The sequence below is a fragment of the Gymnoscopelus braueri genome, assembly GCF_963280865.1.
Source record: "Gymnoscopelus braueri genome assembly, chromosome: 11".
Taxonomy (NCBI): domain Eukaryota; kingdom Metazoa; phylum Chordata; class Actinopteri; order Myctophiformes; family Myctophidae; genus Gymnoscopelus; species Gymnoscopelus braueri.
Genome location: NC_137613.1, coordinates 29,969,375 through 29,986,116, shown reverse-complemented (window position 1 = coordinate 29,986,116; position 16,742 = coordinate 29,969,375). Strand labels below are relative to the sequence as shown.

General features: G+C 40.7%; 2 protein-coding genes across 3 annotated transcripts; both read right to left on the bottom strand.

The window, feature by feature from the left end:
• Positions 1-928: 928 nt before the first annotated feature.
• On the bottom strand, positions 929-1,966 carry LOC308095575 (low choriolytic enzyme; the record flags this gene model as incomplete). The annotated part of the gene is made up of 2 exons (XM_080442629.1): positions 929-1,053; positions 1,186-1,966. 2 exons carry the CDS (start codon positions 1,964-1,966, stop codon positions 929-931), a joined length of 906 nt encoding a protein of 301 aa, XP_080298755.1.
• A 2,835-nt stretch (positions 1,967-4,801) lies between these two features.
• Positions 4,802-16,432, bottom strand: LOC308095422 (homocysteine-responsive endoplasmic reticulum-resident ubiquitin-like domain member 2 protein). Of its 2 annotated transcripts, XM_080442480.1 has the most exons (9): positions 16,326-16,432; positions 13,086-13,444; positions 10,593-10,670; positions 10,103-10,219; positions 9,803-9,936; positions 8,896-9,021; positions 8,369-8,659; positions 7,149-7,236; positions 4,802-6,245 (listed from the first exon to the last, which is right to left on the bottom strand). In XM_080442480.1, exons 2-9 carry the CDS (start codon positions 13,230-13,232, stop codon positions 6,078-6,080), a joined length of 1,149 nt encoding a protein of 382 aa, XP_080298606.1. In that variant the 5' UTR covers positions 13,233-13,444; positions 16,326-16,432; the 3' UTR covers positions 4,802-6,077. The 2 variants fall into 2 exon arrangements, with proteins under 2 accessions (XP_080298606.1, XP_080298607.1); XM_080442481.1 differs by lacking the exon at positions 10,103-10,219.
• Positions 16,433-16,742: the final 310 nt, after the last annotated feature.

The window sequence follows — 16,742 nt, the reverse complement described above, 5'->3', positions numbered from 1 at the left end:
AAAATTAAAATTGTGTTTCAGATTTAAAAAAGAAAATTATGGATTTTATAAATGGCTTCATCGACTTGTTTGACAGCACTATCATCAGTGTTGGATTAATGTTAATTTTCAGACATTTAACCACTTAAACCCTCAATAGGCCTACTTGGTAAACTTGACCCATCACTCTGTACTTAGTCTGCTCTTTTTCCCCCTCTACACCAAACCTCTGCTGAGAATAGCCGATCTACAAGCTTGGCTATTTGTTTTATTCAAGTTCTCCTCAGAATAGGGATGCTAAGGTTCAAGTGGTTAATGTAAAAAGAAAAGAAGTCCTAACACAAAGTTTTGGCGGCCCCCCTGTAGTAACTCTGAGGCCCCCTGTTGAAGACCCCTGCTCTAAACAGTTTACTTGTTTCCCACACCTCACTGAACAAGGAAGCATTTTGTAAACTAAAAAAATATTTTTTTTCCATTGTAAGTATGGTAAAGTAAAGACACAAGCATAAGCATGCTAGTTGCAACAGTACATTTATTGTGAAGAAGATCAACTGAACTGGCAAACAGTGAGGCAATACAAGCAGGTGAAATCAATTTGTAAAAAAAACTTTGAGCTCCACATTTTCAGAGTTTTCCAATAATGCCACCTCTTTGACTTAAAAGAGCTATTAGCTAGCGAACCGTACTGTGCGGTGTAAAGTAGGCTATTTCACAGATTCTGAGTGTGTTTCCATACAACAATAATTTATACTCAATTAAGTTTTTGGCAAAAATATCCAAATCAGCAAGCACACAACGTGTCATGTTGCAATGAACAGTAGATCAGCCATTTTAATTTGTCATTTTTTAATGGCAGGGATGGTTCTGGTTGTAATGGAAACATAAAAGAACACAACTTTATGGGTTCTGGAAAGCTTCAGGTTTTGGAAGGTTCTGGGTTTAGGCCTACTCAGTCAAAAAGATACACATGACTGCTGGGGTCAGGTTGCAGCTTCCGCTCTGTATTGAGCAACTGCGCCCTCCAGTGGTAGCCAGAAGTTGTAGCGTTGATGATGTTGACAGTGAGGAAGCCATCTAGTCACAGATCACCCCAATTCATTTGTGTCGGTTGCCATTCAATACAGCTCAGTGACAAGAGGCCAGCTGATGTTTTGAAACATGATTGAGGTTAGGGGACACTGGCCACCTTAATTATTTTTGCTGTACAATCACACTTGTACAGCTTGCAGACCTTTTCATAATCACCTTCCGTCATGGAACGCCTCTGTCCCATGTCCCCCTCACCAGACTTGTCTACGATGGTGGGCGAGCCATTTGCAGAGAAATATTTACATCCATAGTGCATGATAGAAGAAGGATCATAAGGAGCATCTAACGTGTTCCCATGGATCTCGTAAAAGTTCTTCTGCTTCCCATCGATGATATTGCCATACAGAATCGTGATGTAATGATCATGGTCCGGCCGTGTCTGTTCGTGGTGGAAGCCCAGGGCGTGGAGAATCTCATGGCAAACGTTGCCTTTATGGCAGTAAGGCCCCACGTACAGAGTCTGCGGTCCACCGATGCAGCCCACGTAGGACGCGCAGCCGTGGTGCTTTTTGAAGTTCAGGTAGTCACGCTCGTCGACCCTCGGGTGGAAGGACACGCAGGTCTTCTGGGAGATCATGTCCATTGCTGCCCGAATGACATCCGTGCGGCTGGTTAATTCTGGGGTGATTACATATGGCACCAAGACGCGCCCGCTCGCGTCTACCTGTGTCCATATGCTGTCCACCGCGTTCTTGACCTCCTGGGTTATCACGTCCCCATCCACCACTGTACCATCTCTGTCGTCGCTCACCAGCTCCTCCACTGTCTCTGGGTTTGACTTCATGAGACCCACACCCCTGTCGATCCAATTCTCCTCCACCTGCAAGGGACTGCTGTTAACGTTTCTATAAACACATTCGGTGACAGCAAGGATTCTTAAAAGCATCTGAAACATCATGGCTCCAGATGGAAGGCAGGTGAATGCGTGAGACTCGATCAATAACTGAACAATGTGTTCCAAAGGTTATTTTCTTCGCCATAAATCACTTAATCAGCAGCTGCTTGGGTTTGTTTGTTGACACAGGTGCAGACAGTCTAGACCCAATTAAGAAGTTGTACGATGTCACAGGGCCCTGGAACACTCACACAGGTGTTTTCAGTTACTCTGGCCAATTACACCCAATACCTCTTCAGGGCTGTGTGGCAGTGGTGTAAAGTAACTAAGTACATGTACTTAAGTACAGTTTTTAGATATTTTGACTTATACTGGAGTATTTCCAACTTGTAGTACTTTTACTTGTACTCCACTACATCTGAGAGACAAATGTTAAACTTTTACTCCACTACAATTATTTGAAAACTTTAGTTACTTAAAGTTTGATTATTATTACAAAACATACATTAACCACTTCAACCCATTTTGGCCATTTGAAAATAGCCGATCTGCGGTGTCACAATGTGAGCTTGTAATGTAGATCTGCTATTTTCAAAAGATTTCCTTTAACACTTGTGAAATTAACCTGACTTCGCCAGATGGGGGCGGTATTGACACAAGCTTCGTCCATCTGGCAGAGTCAGGTTATTGTGAAATGGGACATTCTGCACGAGTACTTTTACTTTTGGAACTTTAATTGTTACATTCACGTTATCGTTCGCGCTCACACCTGGTGACACAGGAGCTAGCATTTACATTTGGTTGAAAATCTAAATGTAGTAGAGGGGGTTATCCTGCTTTTTATCCAGTATGGCTAAAGGATCATTGTTGCAGCTGATGTGTATGTCTATCTTTATGGATATGGGTAAGATGAGAAACTGGGTTTCGACTAAGTTGAGCCTAGCCCCTACGGAACCTCTCCCTCCGCTAAGTAGCTCCGAGATGAGGTCCCTCGTCGGTTCCTGCCGTTTGCGGTCGACATTGTCGCACATTTTCCACTTTACATGTTTCTTACCCCTTTCTGCACATCGTATCCAAAAAGCAAAGCATTTGCGCCACTCTCTCAGATGTTTTAAGTTCTAGGCTAGCGGAACATAACAGCTTCCAACGAGTTGAAGAAAGTATTTAATTTGCCTCGGTTTTCATCCGGTTACATGTTTTTAAGACATTGCGCAAGAGTTGCGCCCGTAGAGATAACATTACTGATTACCCTACTGGTCAAATGTTGAATTGCATCTTCTAATGCAAAATATTATGGAACCGGATGAAAACCGAGGCAAATTAAATACTTTCTTCAACTCGTTGGAAGCTGTTATGTTCCGCTAGAACTTAAAATATCTGAGAGAGTGGTGCAAATGCTTTGCTTTTTGGATACGATGTGCAGAAAGGGGTAAGAAACATGTAAAGTGGAAAATGTGCGACAATATCGACCGCAAACGGCAGGAACCGACGAGGGACCTCATCTCGGAGCTACTTAGCGGAGGAAGAGGTTCCGTAGGGGCTAAGTTGAGCCTATTGATATGATTGATTTGTTACAGTACCACTGTTACCACATGGCTTTCTTATTTAATAGGCTGCTACATAGAAACAAAATGTATTCCAATAGAATGGGTACATGAGCTTTTTGGCATGACCAACTTACCCCACACTGGGGGTAAGTTAATTGTGCCAAAGAAACCCTTTTTTCAGTTTGTTTGTGAACTACATTATCTTGACAATGTTTGTTTCTAGGGGTACACAAAAGAACATGAAGTAGCCTATTTATCCTATGGTTTCATATTGTATGAAATGTAAAAAGTGGCAAATCCTCCTTCTGCCTCAGGTTAATTTCTTGTGTTCCTGAAAGCTGCAATGAAATGAACAAGATATGCCATCTTGAAGGTAGGCCATGCCAATATTTTTGCACAGCACAGCTACATGTCTTGCAGTGTGCTCTGCTGGATGTGTGCTAGAAACTGGCTTTGGTGGAAAGTAACTTCTTTACTGTACTGTACATTGTTCAATCTGCATTCTAAAGGCTACATTTAGGCTAGTTTTGAACCCTTCCGACTTCTACTGGTTTTGTTTCAAGGTATTTACTTGAGTAAAAGTTTTGAGTACTTCTATCACTGGAAACTGTAGGCTGGCTTGTTCAGATCAATCACTTTGTGTGGGTTCTACTTGGTCTTTGTTTGCACTGCATTGGAAATATGAAGATTCAAAGGAGTTTGGCCTGCAGTGTTCAGTGTTGGTGTCATATGTCTGTCGGTTTTATTACAATGGAAAACATTTCTCTTGTTGCATTAAGTCAAAACACCACTCTGGTGTGTATCATCCCCTTGTGACATACTAGGCCTATACTGATAAGTAATATAGGCAAAAATGTGTGTGCGTTTCTTTCTTTAGACAAGTGTTACAGACTTTCCATTCATGATGTTGGTGGCATACTGTATGTGGCAGCAGCCACACATTATTTTCTGTATGATTGGTGTTGACCTGAACACTCTGACCAACGGAAGTGATCTGATTTAAGGTGTTACCATCACATGAATACTTATTGACCTACTGTAGACCCTCTTGGCTCCCAAACTGTGGAATTAACTGTTGAGTCTGACCCCCACCACCATCGTCAGGACTGCAGATTCACTCCCCATTTTTCACCAGTGTGAAAACTCTAGCACTCCTTATTTTGTAAGATGCATGCTGTATGCTTGTCAACAGATTTGATATGTTAACCTAGTTATTTTGTAGCAAGTAGGTTAATTTGTTTTCTTGCCATGCTTTACTTGATCACTTAATAGGCCCTAGGGTTCATTCCATTTACTATGATCTTGCACATTATAAAAGGTGCTCTCGGTAAGGGGCAAGAAGAGCGTCTGCTAAAATGTTTAAACTGACAACCATTTAAGACAGTGTTTAATGTATACTTTTGAGACCAAAAAGCATTCAATTAAGTTCTAAGAAAACTGTCATGACATACACTTACAACTTGTCGTATTTGATTAAACTAAAGTAGCCCTTTTAAACAGTCTTGCTCTTTGCATACAGCCACTACAAGCTGGTGAACAATACAATATATCCAAGTTTGACAAATATTGCAACTACGGTATAAAGAGAACACTTGTTCAGGTTGTGAAACAGAAGTAGTGTTTTCCTGGTACAACATTACAAAGATGCTCACCATCTACAAGTATATAACAACTTATAGTAACCGATACTGCTGTATGTATTATTTCTACCATAATAAAAGAACATCGTTTATTTCACTAATCCAGGTTTCCAAGGATTCAGACTGTCACTGCACACTTCAAAATCCATTGTCTTTGCTTCAGAGAAAACAGTCCTCTGCTGAGCAGTGGTTCCATATTGATTCACAACTTGGTAGGGATGTGAGTTTCCAGTGTAGTTTTGACTTAAAGTCAATGACAGCCGCCGTTCATATGTGGACTCCAAGAGAAAAAAAAAGTAGGAGACTTAATATTCGTCGCCTTGCAATTGAAACGGTTCCTCTGGGGTAGCAGGTCAGCAAAGTGACTCCTCTCTTTAAATGAGGAATGTGTTAGTATGGGGAACTGTCATTGCCCCTGTGTGCGTTCACTTTGCGCTACTGGGTGAAGGTGCCTTTTGATGTTGACTAGGAGGCTGATCAGCCTGCCAGGCTGCATGATCACCTGTGCAATTTCAGGAGGGAGGGTTATGTTTCTTTCTGTATTAGTGACTCCTACGGGGCTGGGAAGTCAAATATGAGTAGGATGGAGGCACTACATCCTCCGTGTGGGGGCTCCTCACTGGCAGGTGAGCCAGTAGGGTAAAATAGCAGTGGCAACACATAAATGTATGGGGAGAATCAATTGGCATAACGACTAAATTGGGAGGGGGGAAAAAAAGGTAAAATAATCGGCTAGTGTAACTTTTTAAAAAAAAAGACAGGCCTGTAAAAAGTCATGCAATTGTTGTAAAACCATTCTTTATTTGAATATATAAATTCAAAAGACTGGAGTCAGATTCAAACTCGGGTCTACACAGCTCACAAGGAGCATATGGTCGGTGCACTAACTGATTGATTGTACTCAAGGGCGGTGCTTGCACAGACCGGCAGGCTGACCCGCCTCCCAACTTCCAAGTCACTCCCTAAAAGGCAACTTCACCCTACAACTCAGTTCGCTGCATTAGGCGGCCCCTCGGGAATGAGTGACATAAAGAAAGTTATGATGAACGACCAGGTGGAGGACAGGAAGCCCGCCTGTGGGACACCGTTAGGATCTTCTGCCCCTTCCTCTCCGCTCTCTCCGTCATCATCCAGGCCTTCATCCATCACCCGTTCCTGAATGAGATGAAGGGCTGATTGTATCAAACAGGCCAATGCAGTACCAGCCGCAATATGTTTAGCTCTAGTATAGACATATTAATACTCTCTAGAAATATAGAGCTACAGAATAGGGCTGGGCCGTGATATGAGACTAGATATCGTCTGGGATTTTGGATATCGCAAAAAAATCTTGATATGGCATAAGTGTTGTCTTTTCCTGGTTTTAACCACTTAACTCATTGAGTGCCATTAACGTGTTTCACGTGTTTTAGCGCTATGGTGCAACGTGCCATTAACGTGTTTCACGTGTTTTTGAAAAAAATAGAAAAAAACTGAAAAAGGCTGTATCTCGCTTCCTAAGCACTTTCGTTTTACTAAATTTTAATAAAAATTGTAATGGCCAGAAATAGATATTAATAATTATGGCACTCAATGAGTTAAGCCTTATTTTAGACTTTAAAAAACTGTCAAATTTTCTAAAATAGCAAAAATAGCTGATCTGCAAGGTCAGCTGATAGATCGTCTTTGTGCCATTTACCATACTATTGTCACAATATTGATAGAGGTATATGGTCAAAAATATTGTGATGATTTTGTCCATATCGACCAGCTCTAGTATAGAGCTATACGTTACTTAGTGCTCTAGTCTAGAAATATAATGCTACAGTAACTGTAGTGATATGCTGTAAATATACTGTATATAGCTTTATTGATATAGATAAAACTCTAGTCTAGAGATATAGTGCTGTCAGTTTCGAATACTGATTTCCTAGGCAAATTTATTGAGTTGTAGACTGGCATCTCTGAAAATGACTACATAAATTCTTGGCAATCATGGTTTACTCAAATGCCAGCCTCTCAGCCTGGGGAAATATTCTTGATAAAGGTTACAAGGATTAATGAGATTGAGATTGCTACCATCTCTTGTAAATCAGGGTTATGGAGCTCTCCCTCCACGTCGTCTCCTGGGAGCCGGAGTTCATTCTGAAACCAGCCCGCTTGTCCCCTAGGGAACACACAGAAGACAGGGAGGGTGAAGGAGAGGCGAGGGGAGGGGGGAAAGAGAAGGAAGGAAATTACACTTCTGTTGCCAAGTAACATGACTACTCAAAACGTAGTTTGCTTGGTTGAAATGTACTGCTGCCTGGCATCATGAGCTATAAAACATTTAATCAAGATCGTGTTGAGAATTCCTTAATGGGTGGGTGGGTGGGTGGGTGAGGGAGATTTGATCATTATCGCGTCATCACAAAAATTAAACAGTTCTGGACCCAGGAGATTCTAAACTGAGGCAAACCTGCTCCAGAGACTCGCTGCAAGTAACAATTTCCTAATCAATGAATCGGTTGATAGTTATCATTATCTGATTAATCTATGCCATTCATTTAGACCATAGAATTACAGTAAAATACAATGTGAAGTACTAAACCACAGTACATGTTCATAGTACATTTTCGGAACCCAAAAAGCTTGCTGTTTACCAAGCAGCCAAAAACACAACTTCTCATTGTATAAGATCGAACAAAGACGAGCATTCACATTTTGAAAAATGTTTAAATAGAAGAAATATTTAGATTATAGACCACTAAACCACCATTATTTGATTAGTAAAATGTAATTGGATTAATTTGGCACGTTTATTCGAATAATCTTTTCACCCCAATATCGGACATACTGCCCTGATGTGATTATTTGTACAAATATTTTTAGAACAAGATTTAACCCATTCAATCCGGTGACGCATCTGTATCATTTTAGATTTGAGCTATAACCATTATTTTATACAAAAATAGCAGATATACAAGCTCATAGCCGCGAGCTTGTAGATCTGCTATTTTTTAAAGATCTTGAACATTTGTGCAAATCTTTGAATATAAATATTTCTTTAAAGCGAACATTTGTAACTAAAATCTTTGCTTCTGGAGGTCCCTGGAACAAAATATTTTACAATTGTTCGCTTAAAAAATATATATATATTAAAAGATTTGCGCACATTTTCACGATTTTTCAAAAATAGGCACTCGTTGCCACGCTATGAGCTTGTATATCTGCTATTTTTTGTTAGCCAAAGAAATCTAAAATGACACAGATGCGTTCCCAGATTGAATGGGTTAAGAGAAGAAAGGGAGGGAACTCACAGGTAGAAGCCCAACAGGGCGACAAACACCAAGAGGAAACGGCTGAAGGTGGAGTAAAAGTAGACAATGCTGAGCAAGATGGCGGCGCGCGCCACGGTGTACACCCAGTCCAGCCAGTCGCCGTTCTGCTCGTCCTCGTTCAGGACCTCCCCTCCCTGGGCGTTCATCTGGACCTGCGGGTTGCCACGGCGATCTTCCGCCAGAGGCTGGTTGGGGAGACCGGACAATCGATGAGACTGAGCCGAGGCCTGCTCTGGTCTGAGAGGCTGAGTAGAGGCAGCCCATGCTTGACTGAGGAGAGATGGGGGGTGGGGGTGCATGAGGTATTAGAATGTGTTGCTGTCAGTGTGGTATTGTGTGTATGTTTTATATTGTTTATAGCTTGCAGATCGGCCATTTTGATATTCGTCTTATGATTATAAGTATATAGGGCTGAGAGAGACAATTTGAAATTCCAACTGTTTCGTATTTGATTTCACTTTGACAACTATTTCACAGTGATGTGAGATAGACACGAGGAGACGTACTAATGCATGTAGTACTGCTGAGCATATAGCTGCTGCCACCACATTAGCGTCATGGGCGGGTACATGGCTGCAGTGGTCACATTGGTGAGCGGGGCTGGCTGTGGGGCATGTTGGTTCCACGAGTATCTGGAAAAGAGAAAAAGATTGAGATGGTAATCACAAGGTCATCAAACATCCCACCAACCACATCTTCTGCATTCAGTCTCATATGTCTTCTGCTTTGTATTGACTGGATTGAGAGCTGTATATAGTGGAAACTGTTAAGCTGTGTGAAAAGTGATTTATTTGTGCACACTCCTTCACACAGACTGCAGTAGTTAGGATTTCTTTGAAATGAGTCATAGAATGTTCTTGATCAGCCTTCATACACTGGTGTGGGATTTGCTCAGTATGTACGACGCAGTAGTTTGCATCACACCACTCATTTTATTTTGCATCATTTATGGGTGACGCCCGTCATTCGGGTTGCGTCATACCCGTCAGTTTACGCCATTTACGCTTCGCGTTTGTGTCATTTCGTTAACTATTCACGGGCAACGCCCATTTCCCCCCTGACACCCATCATTTGCCATGTTTGTGCGTCTTATGACGTCTTATGACGACGTTCAGTGCAAATTCATCATTAGACATGGATTCATTGTGGGAAATGCCTGATGCAAATTGCCATGTTTGTGCGTCTTATGACGACGTCCGGTGCAAATTCACGTGTTCTTGCCTTAATCTTGTTGATTCGCGCATGGGTGACACCCTTATGGACACAGGCCTCCCTTGGGGCATCAGCAAAACAATGTGGGTGATTGGTTGGATGGTTCTCCAGAGATGCAAATGACAGACGTACGCACAGAGATTTGTGGAATTTATAGATAGATAGAAAAAGGTGGGCTCTTATTAAGGAGTGCACTCTTACCCGTGCATGAAAGCATGATGCATCGGGTAGTAAGGATATGGACCCGCTCGATGTCTCAGCCCATCACCACTCTCCCCGGGAGAGGACGAATGGCCGCTCTGACTCGCTGAGGCACTGTCAGAATTCTGACTCGTCTGAAACATGGAAAACAAAAGAGCTAGAGTTAGATTACAATAACACAGAATCAATTCAGCGGGAGCTATAGACATCTACTGTAGGTGTAACTGATGATGAAACACACACAGTGATGATGAAATTAACGGCAATGAGTGCAGAGGTGTGATGGTGTGGTTATCGTACCGCAGGGCCAACGGAGGGGCCTTCGGGGGACTTGTTAACGTTGCTGCTGTGGGACTTTGGGGACCCAGGAGGCGTCCGTGATGCGCACACCAGATGAAGCATGTGGTATTCATCGTGCTGTAAGAAACCACCGGAGGTCATTAGCAAACATTAGGTAAACTATTGCACAGCTGACGGCGTGAAATGGAAAGAAGTGTCCATTAATGAGAGCTAATCAAGAGGATTTGTACGTTTTTTCAGCAATATCATTTGGACAATGATCTGTATTATTTTCAGCCTATGAGCCATTTGACTTTAATCTTGGGCATTGGATATGTATTATGGACCATCAAGCTTTATATTTCAAAGAGACCACGTAAATGTTCAGTTCAGGTCAATGCATTTGTTCACCATGTGTTAAACTTGTCAGAGAGAACTCTCTGAGAAGCGTTTTTCACCATTTGCCTCATCCTTAGCCTATGCTTGGCCAATAGAAAGCAGCAACCTTTACCTTTCTTAGCACATCTTTCAGGGTGAAGTGGTCCAAAAGCAGCTTCCCAGAATACACCAGCCTCTGGTCTTTGGAACTCTAAAAATACAACAGTGAGAAGTGGGTTAGCAGGGAAGATGTGTGGATGGTCTCAAGTCTGGAGTATTGTTCAGTATTGTTCATTTAGCTACAGTATGGAAGTTTTAATGCACGTTTGAGGAGACTGTGTGTGTGTGTGTGTGTGTGTGTGTGTGTGTGTGTGTGTGTGTGTGTGTGTGTGTGTGTGTGTGTGTGTGTGTGTGTGTGTGTGTGTGTGTGTGTGTGTGTGTGTGTGTGGGTGTGTGTGTGTGTGTGTGTGTGTGTGTGTGTAAAGAAAAGTGCACCTGGTAATCATCACTGCATTCATATTATTCAATCTGGGGAAAGCTGAACCAAACACCTGCCCTTGGTTGCCACCCGTTCATATAAACACCAATCATTCTTGCAAAGAAAGAGTAAATATGACAGCCATGTAGATCAAAGTCACTTAAAGGCATAGTTGTCACGGAGACTAAGCAGCGGTAGACTTGCAGTAGCCAGACGATTTTGATGTCTAACGAAGAAAAAAAGCGTGACAGATCTATGATTTGACCAAACACAACGGACTTTGTTGCAGAGTTTTTCTACGGCAAAACCCAGACGTGCTGACTTGTGTATTTAGACCCTACGTCACTGGAACTGTAAGACGGTGGGTCTGACCACGTGAGAATAGAGCAGTGGAGTTTACAGGATAAATGAGTCTTAACAGTGGATTAGACACAATGTAGGCCTACAGCAAGGTCACCTGTGTTCCTCTCAGGCTATGCTGTATTCAAAGGGGCTGTGTTAGGGTCAGAAGTTCAACTTTCTCTAATCCACCCTTGCTAAAATAAAATGCATCTAAAAAAATTATGCTAAACCTAGTGCCCTTTTCCTACAAAGAGTCACAGTACGCCCTTATTTCACAGTACAACTTTCCCACCAGTGTGGTTAGGGGGGCACAACCCCAACTGTATATTTACAATAACTGCAGACAGAGCAGAAATATTTTAAAATCAGATTAGCAGCATAAAGGAATTTCACCTGACCACCCCCCATTCAGCCTGACAGACTTGAACACCAAGAATATTACAAATACAGTGGGGCTATCACTCTTAGCCAAATTCCTACCTCTATTTAACTCAACTTCAAGAATATGTTAAGGTTTCTGAAAGACATACGTTCTTTATGGACTGTGATAGTGTTTTAACGTTTATACAATTCTGTTTGACAAAAAACAAGGGCAATAATAAGCCCTTGTTCATCTCAGCACAGTGTGAGCACACAATCATCTATTTAGAGACACAATCAGCTAGAGGTTTTCATTCACTTCTCAAATTAAGTCAGGACATAACCTACATAAAATAACTATCTTCACAAGGAGCACGCCAAGGCTCTTCAGTATAGTACATGCCATAATATCAGCTTACGTGTAAGTGTAGCTGTGTGATAAAGTACAGTTCTGTTATGACAACAGGATGGAACATTATGTCTGCCTAACTGCAACACACCTGAACCATCCAAACAAACTAAGCACACTGTTGTCTCCTCGTAATGCTGTGGTCGTGATCTCAGTAGACTGTAGATATAGATAGATAGACTATTGATCCTGCGAGGGAAATTCAGTTGCCATAACAATACTGCACGGTTTAGGCTCAGCACTGGCAGAAGATCAATGCTAGCCAATCTCCTCTGATGTAAATATCTCTTGTTCTGTTCCACACAACTGTTAACATGACATCACACCGTTGAAAGTAATAGGGACTGTCCTCTCAACATGGTGCGTCCATTGAGTTAAATGGACGCCCTGTTGAAAGCATCTCTATAACCAGCAAAAATAGTCAATTTAAGTAGTAGATTTACCTTTTCTTTTTTGTGCCTATAATGACCTATAATGGGCAAGCCCGGTTGAACAAAAACATGAATTTGATAATAGGGCTAGTGATTACAGTCAAAGTTCCCAGAGATTGTTTAAAATGTGTTATTGTCCTACAGATAATTGTGATTAATGATGTAATTGTGTTTATAGAATTCAATATTTGAACACAAATACATTTCATTCGTTTTTTTTTTTTAATTTAAATGTATAAATAGTGTAAATAGCAGATCCCAATGTGTCGCAATGCCACGTCATGTGAACATTTATGAAAATTGTTCAACATTCAGGGATTTTCTTTCCCCTAAGTGGCCCAAATAGCACTTTCAGATTTGTTTCAATTAAATGTAAAATGTATAAATAAAATGCATTATTATTATTATTAAATGCCAGGAAAGTGGATAAAAGAGCATGGACAACCAGGTGGAAATAATTATGGAAATATAACATTTATGTTAATTTCATCCAGCAGTTTCTATACAGATGAATGGTCATGATTCTAACGAATATGGAGGGGAAAAAAGCGATTAAAAGCTTAACGATCATACATTATTAACTGTCCTGCCAGGTGAAATACTCACTGGTTTACTGGGGTACACGTCTGACAAATGGGCCTTAAGTTTCTCCACTGTCCAGTTCTGGAAGCAGTTGATGGTTTGGTCAACGTACTTCTGGTTGGGAGCTTTGATGACCAGGATTACAGGGCTGTCCACAACACCTTGTTCCATGTTTCAAAACCATCTGTCTTCAACACTAAAGTCAGATCTGGATCGCTCGATAGTGCTACGTTGTAAGTGATGCTCTTCTATACACCGGTGCACATAGCTCCTTGAAGAAAAATGTTCGGCCCTCAGGCTCGTCAGAGAAGAGCTGGAATGTACTGTTGAAAACTGATTCAAACGTCAGCTGCGAGGTGGATCAGATGGCACATAGCTTGGCCCTGGGGGACAAATAAAGATAGAGATAATGTTATAGTTCATCTTCCAAGCATGAAAATTCAATAGGGATGTATGGACAATATTGGCTAAATCAAATATCACTATTATTTTTGTATTGGTAACATTATTGAGAGATTATAATTAGTAATGTGAATGCGATACCCAAACATGGTCAAGTCATTTCACTCAGCTTGTCTAATCAATTTATAGAATTACATCACTTTACTGCAGCCTAAACTCATTCAATCTGGGAAAGCATTTGTGTCATTTAAAATTTTAGCTACATATAAATATAGCAAGTTTTCTTTAACAGTTTGTTTCCTTGGAAGTATTGTTATAGCTGGGTAGTTTGTTTACATGATGCACTTAATTGTCTATGTGGAATCATTATCATACAAGCACAGATTTGGCATTGAAGTAACATCAACGATACAGTGTGGACTTGACTGAAGGCAACTATTTTGTCTGAGAATCAATTTAGACCAGTGGTTCTCAACCTTTTCAGGCTGTGACCCCCCAAAATAATAATTTAATTTTGAACTGGGGGCCCCCGACCCTGATAAGCACTTTGAATGTAGGAGTTGGGGCATTCTATTTTATCAGACTTTGTTTCCACAGATAAATATTGTGAAAATATTGGATCTACAAGTGTTTTGAACTTTTAGATCCACTATTTTCACAAATGTTGCCTCATTCTTATATTATTTGACAATTTGAGCGGTATTTGACCAGTTTTTATAGTACAGTTTGTTTATTACTTTTGATGTAGTAATGGTCTTTTTCTATTCTTTGATTTATTTTTGAAAAAATAAAATAATGTGGGGACCCGAGCCACAGGTTGAGAACAACTGGTTTAGACTTTAGACTATATTTAGCTCACACACATTGCATGACAGATTATGACAGAGATGGTGGATAATCAGTGATACAAGAAACGTAAACAAATGAGTAAAGAGGCAGTGGAGAGACGTTTTATTCTAGTGATCTAGACTGAGGTATTGATCGAAGGAATAGCACTAATGTTAAACACATTGGGGTAAAACGGAGGCAAATAAATAAATACATAAAAAGTCCTTGAAAGCCTAATGACATTTAACAGGTTCGGATTGGGCCTTTAACGACACACTGTTGCAAAGGTCCACTAGAACAGTGGTTCTCAAACTTTTTAGCTCAAGACCCCAAAGACACATTAGATGTTTGCCCCGGGACCCAAACAAAATAGCAGATCTATACAAGCAGACAGAGCTTGTAGATCGGTTATTTTCACTACTTCTTAAACATTTATCAAGTTTATGGAATTTCTTTCTTAAATTGTATTTATTAATGAAATTCTTTAGAAAAATCATTGAATTTGTTCCTCATTCATAAAAATGTTTCTTATTTTGGATTGTTTTGAAATAATAATAATCAAAAACAAAATGTAGGAAACAAAAGTAAAACATAAAGGGATTTATATTTACTCGTCGTGACCCATAAAAATGTGTCCACGACCCTAGTGCAGAGACTACTGAGAAACATGTTAGGGTGGATCAGATAAGAAGCAGGGTCCATGAGATAGAATAGAAACATGTTAGGGTGGATCAGATAAGAAGCAGGGTCCATGAGATAGAATAGAAACATGTTAGGGTGGATCAGATAAGAAGCAGGGTCCATGAGATAGAATAGAAACATGTTAGGGTGGATCAGATAAGAAGCAGGGTCCATGAGATAGAATAGAAACATGTTAGGGTGGATCAGATAAGAAGCAGGGTCCATGAGATAGAATAGAAACATGTTAGGGTGGATCAGATAAGAAGCAGGGTCCATGAGATAGAATAGAAACATGTTAGGGTGGATCAAATAAGAAGCAGGGTCCATGAGATAGAATAGAAACATGTTAGGGTGGATCAAATAAGAAGCAGGGTCCATGAGATAGAATAGAAACATGTTAGGGTGGATCAGATAAGAAGCAGGGTCCATGAGATAGAATAGAAACATGTTAGGGTGGATCAAATAAGAAGCAGGGTCCATGAGATAGAATAGAAACATGTTAGGGTGGATCAGATAAGAAGCAGGGTCCATGAGATAGAATAGAAACATGTTAGGGTGGATCAGATAAGAAGCAGGGTCCATGAGATAGAATAGAAACATGTTAGGGTGGATCAGATAAGAAGCAGGGTCCATGAGATAGAATAGAAACATGTTAGGGTGGATCAGATAAGAAGCAGGGTCCATGAGATAGAATAGAAACATGTTAGGGTGGATCAAATAAGAAGCAGGGTCCATGAGATAGAATAGGTGACAACATTAAAACTCCTCCAACCAGGAGGACCGCTAGCTTCCAGTGTTGCCATGTCCGCTTATTATAAGGGACTTTGGGCTTGTTTTTTATGTAAAGCGTTTGTTTGGTCTTGTTTCTTAAGTGTAGTTGGTTATTTGGGTTTGCTTCCTAATGTTGTTTAAACCAGAGTTTCTAAAACATTTAAGTCAAGGACCAATATGTATTTGTCTGCAGACCCCCATCTGAAAATGTTTTATGCCAGGGAGGGACCCCATACAAGATTTGTGTGGTTAAAATATTTCAAAAATATTCAACATTTTTCACATTTTCTTCAAGATAATTTTGTTGTTTAAAATAGCAGATCTACAAGCTCACAACGCGTCTCATCGCTGTGAGCTTATAGATCTGCTATTTACAAATAGCCAATGTAGGTTTAAAGGGCGAAGGGCTCGCTTCCTTTGCTTGTTTATCACTCAAAACCTGGCAACACCGCTAGCTTCCCAGGTTAGCAGGCAGGCGGCTAATGCAGAATTAAGTTGTAAAAGGCGAACTTGGCTGGCTGACATCGCTCTTATTGAGGCATTTCGTCTCGAAACACACGCACGACAGGCGAGTTTACCTACCTTCGATAGCAACCAATCCCCCAAATCCCTTGAAATGTAGAAAACAAGCGCTTTAATCGCGGTCACTAGTGTCGTGTTATTCGCAGCAGAAGATGGAGCAATCCTCCAGCGCGGAAGTGACGTCACAAGGGGAGACGAACAGCTGATCGGATCAGCCCATTCATGATGCTGTGTACTGTACAGTACAGTAAGTTCTAATTAATGCAATACTTCTAGATTGTAATGGCTCGTATTATTTTGCTCCTATTTTTGTATCTGATGATCAATTTAAAAAAATGCAAACATTACATAAAAATACAGCAGTTGAGTCCAGAAGTGAAGTCTTCCATATCTACACATGATGCAGCTCTCCACATGTTGTAGCTTTTCTGATAGATCTGTCAGATTTATTCATAAAAACAAATCACATTTATATAT

Coding starts and splice junctions, on each gene's coding strand:
- LOC308095422 (XM_080442480.1), bottom strand. CDS start 13,232: ATGGAACAAGGTGTTGTGGACAGCCCTGTAATCCTGGTCATCAAAGCT. Junction 10,671..13,085: donor ACGTGTACCCCAGTAAACCA/GTGAGTATTTCA, acceptor TTGTATTTTTAG/AGTTCCAAAGACCAGAGGCT. Junction 7,237..8,368: donor GCCCTGTTGGGCTTCTACCT/GTGAGTTCCCTC, acceptor TGTGTTCCCTAG/GGGACAAGCGGGCTGGTTTC.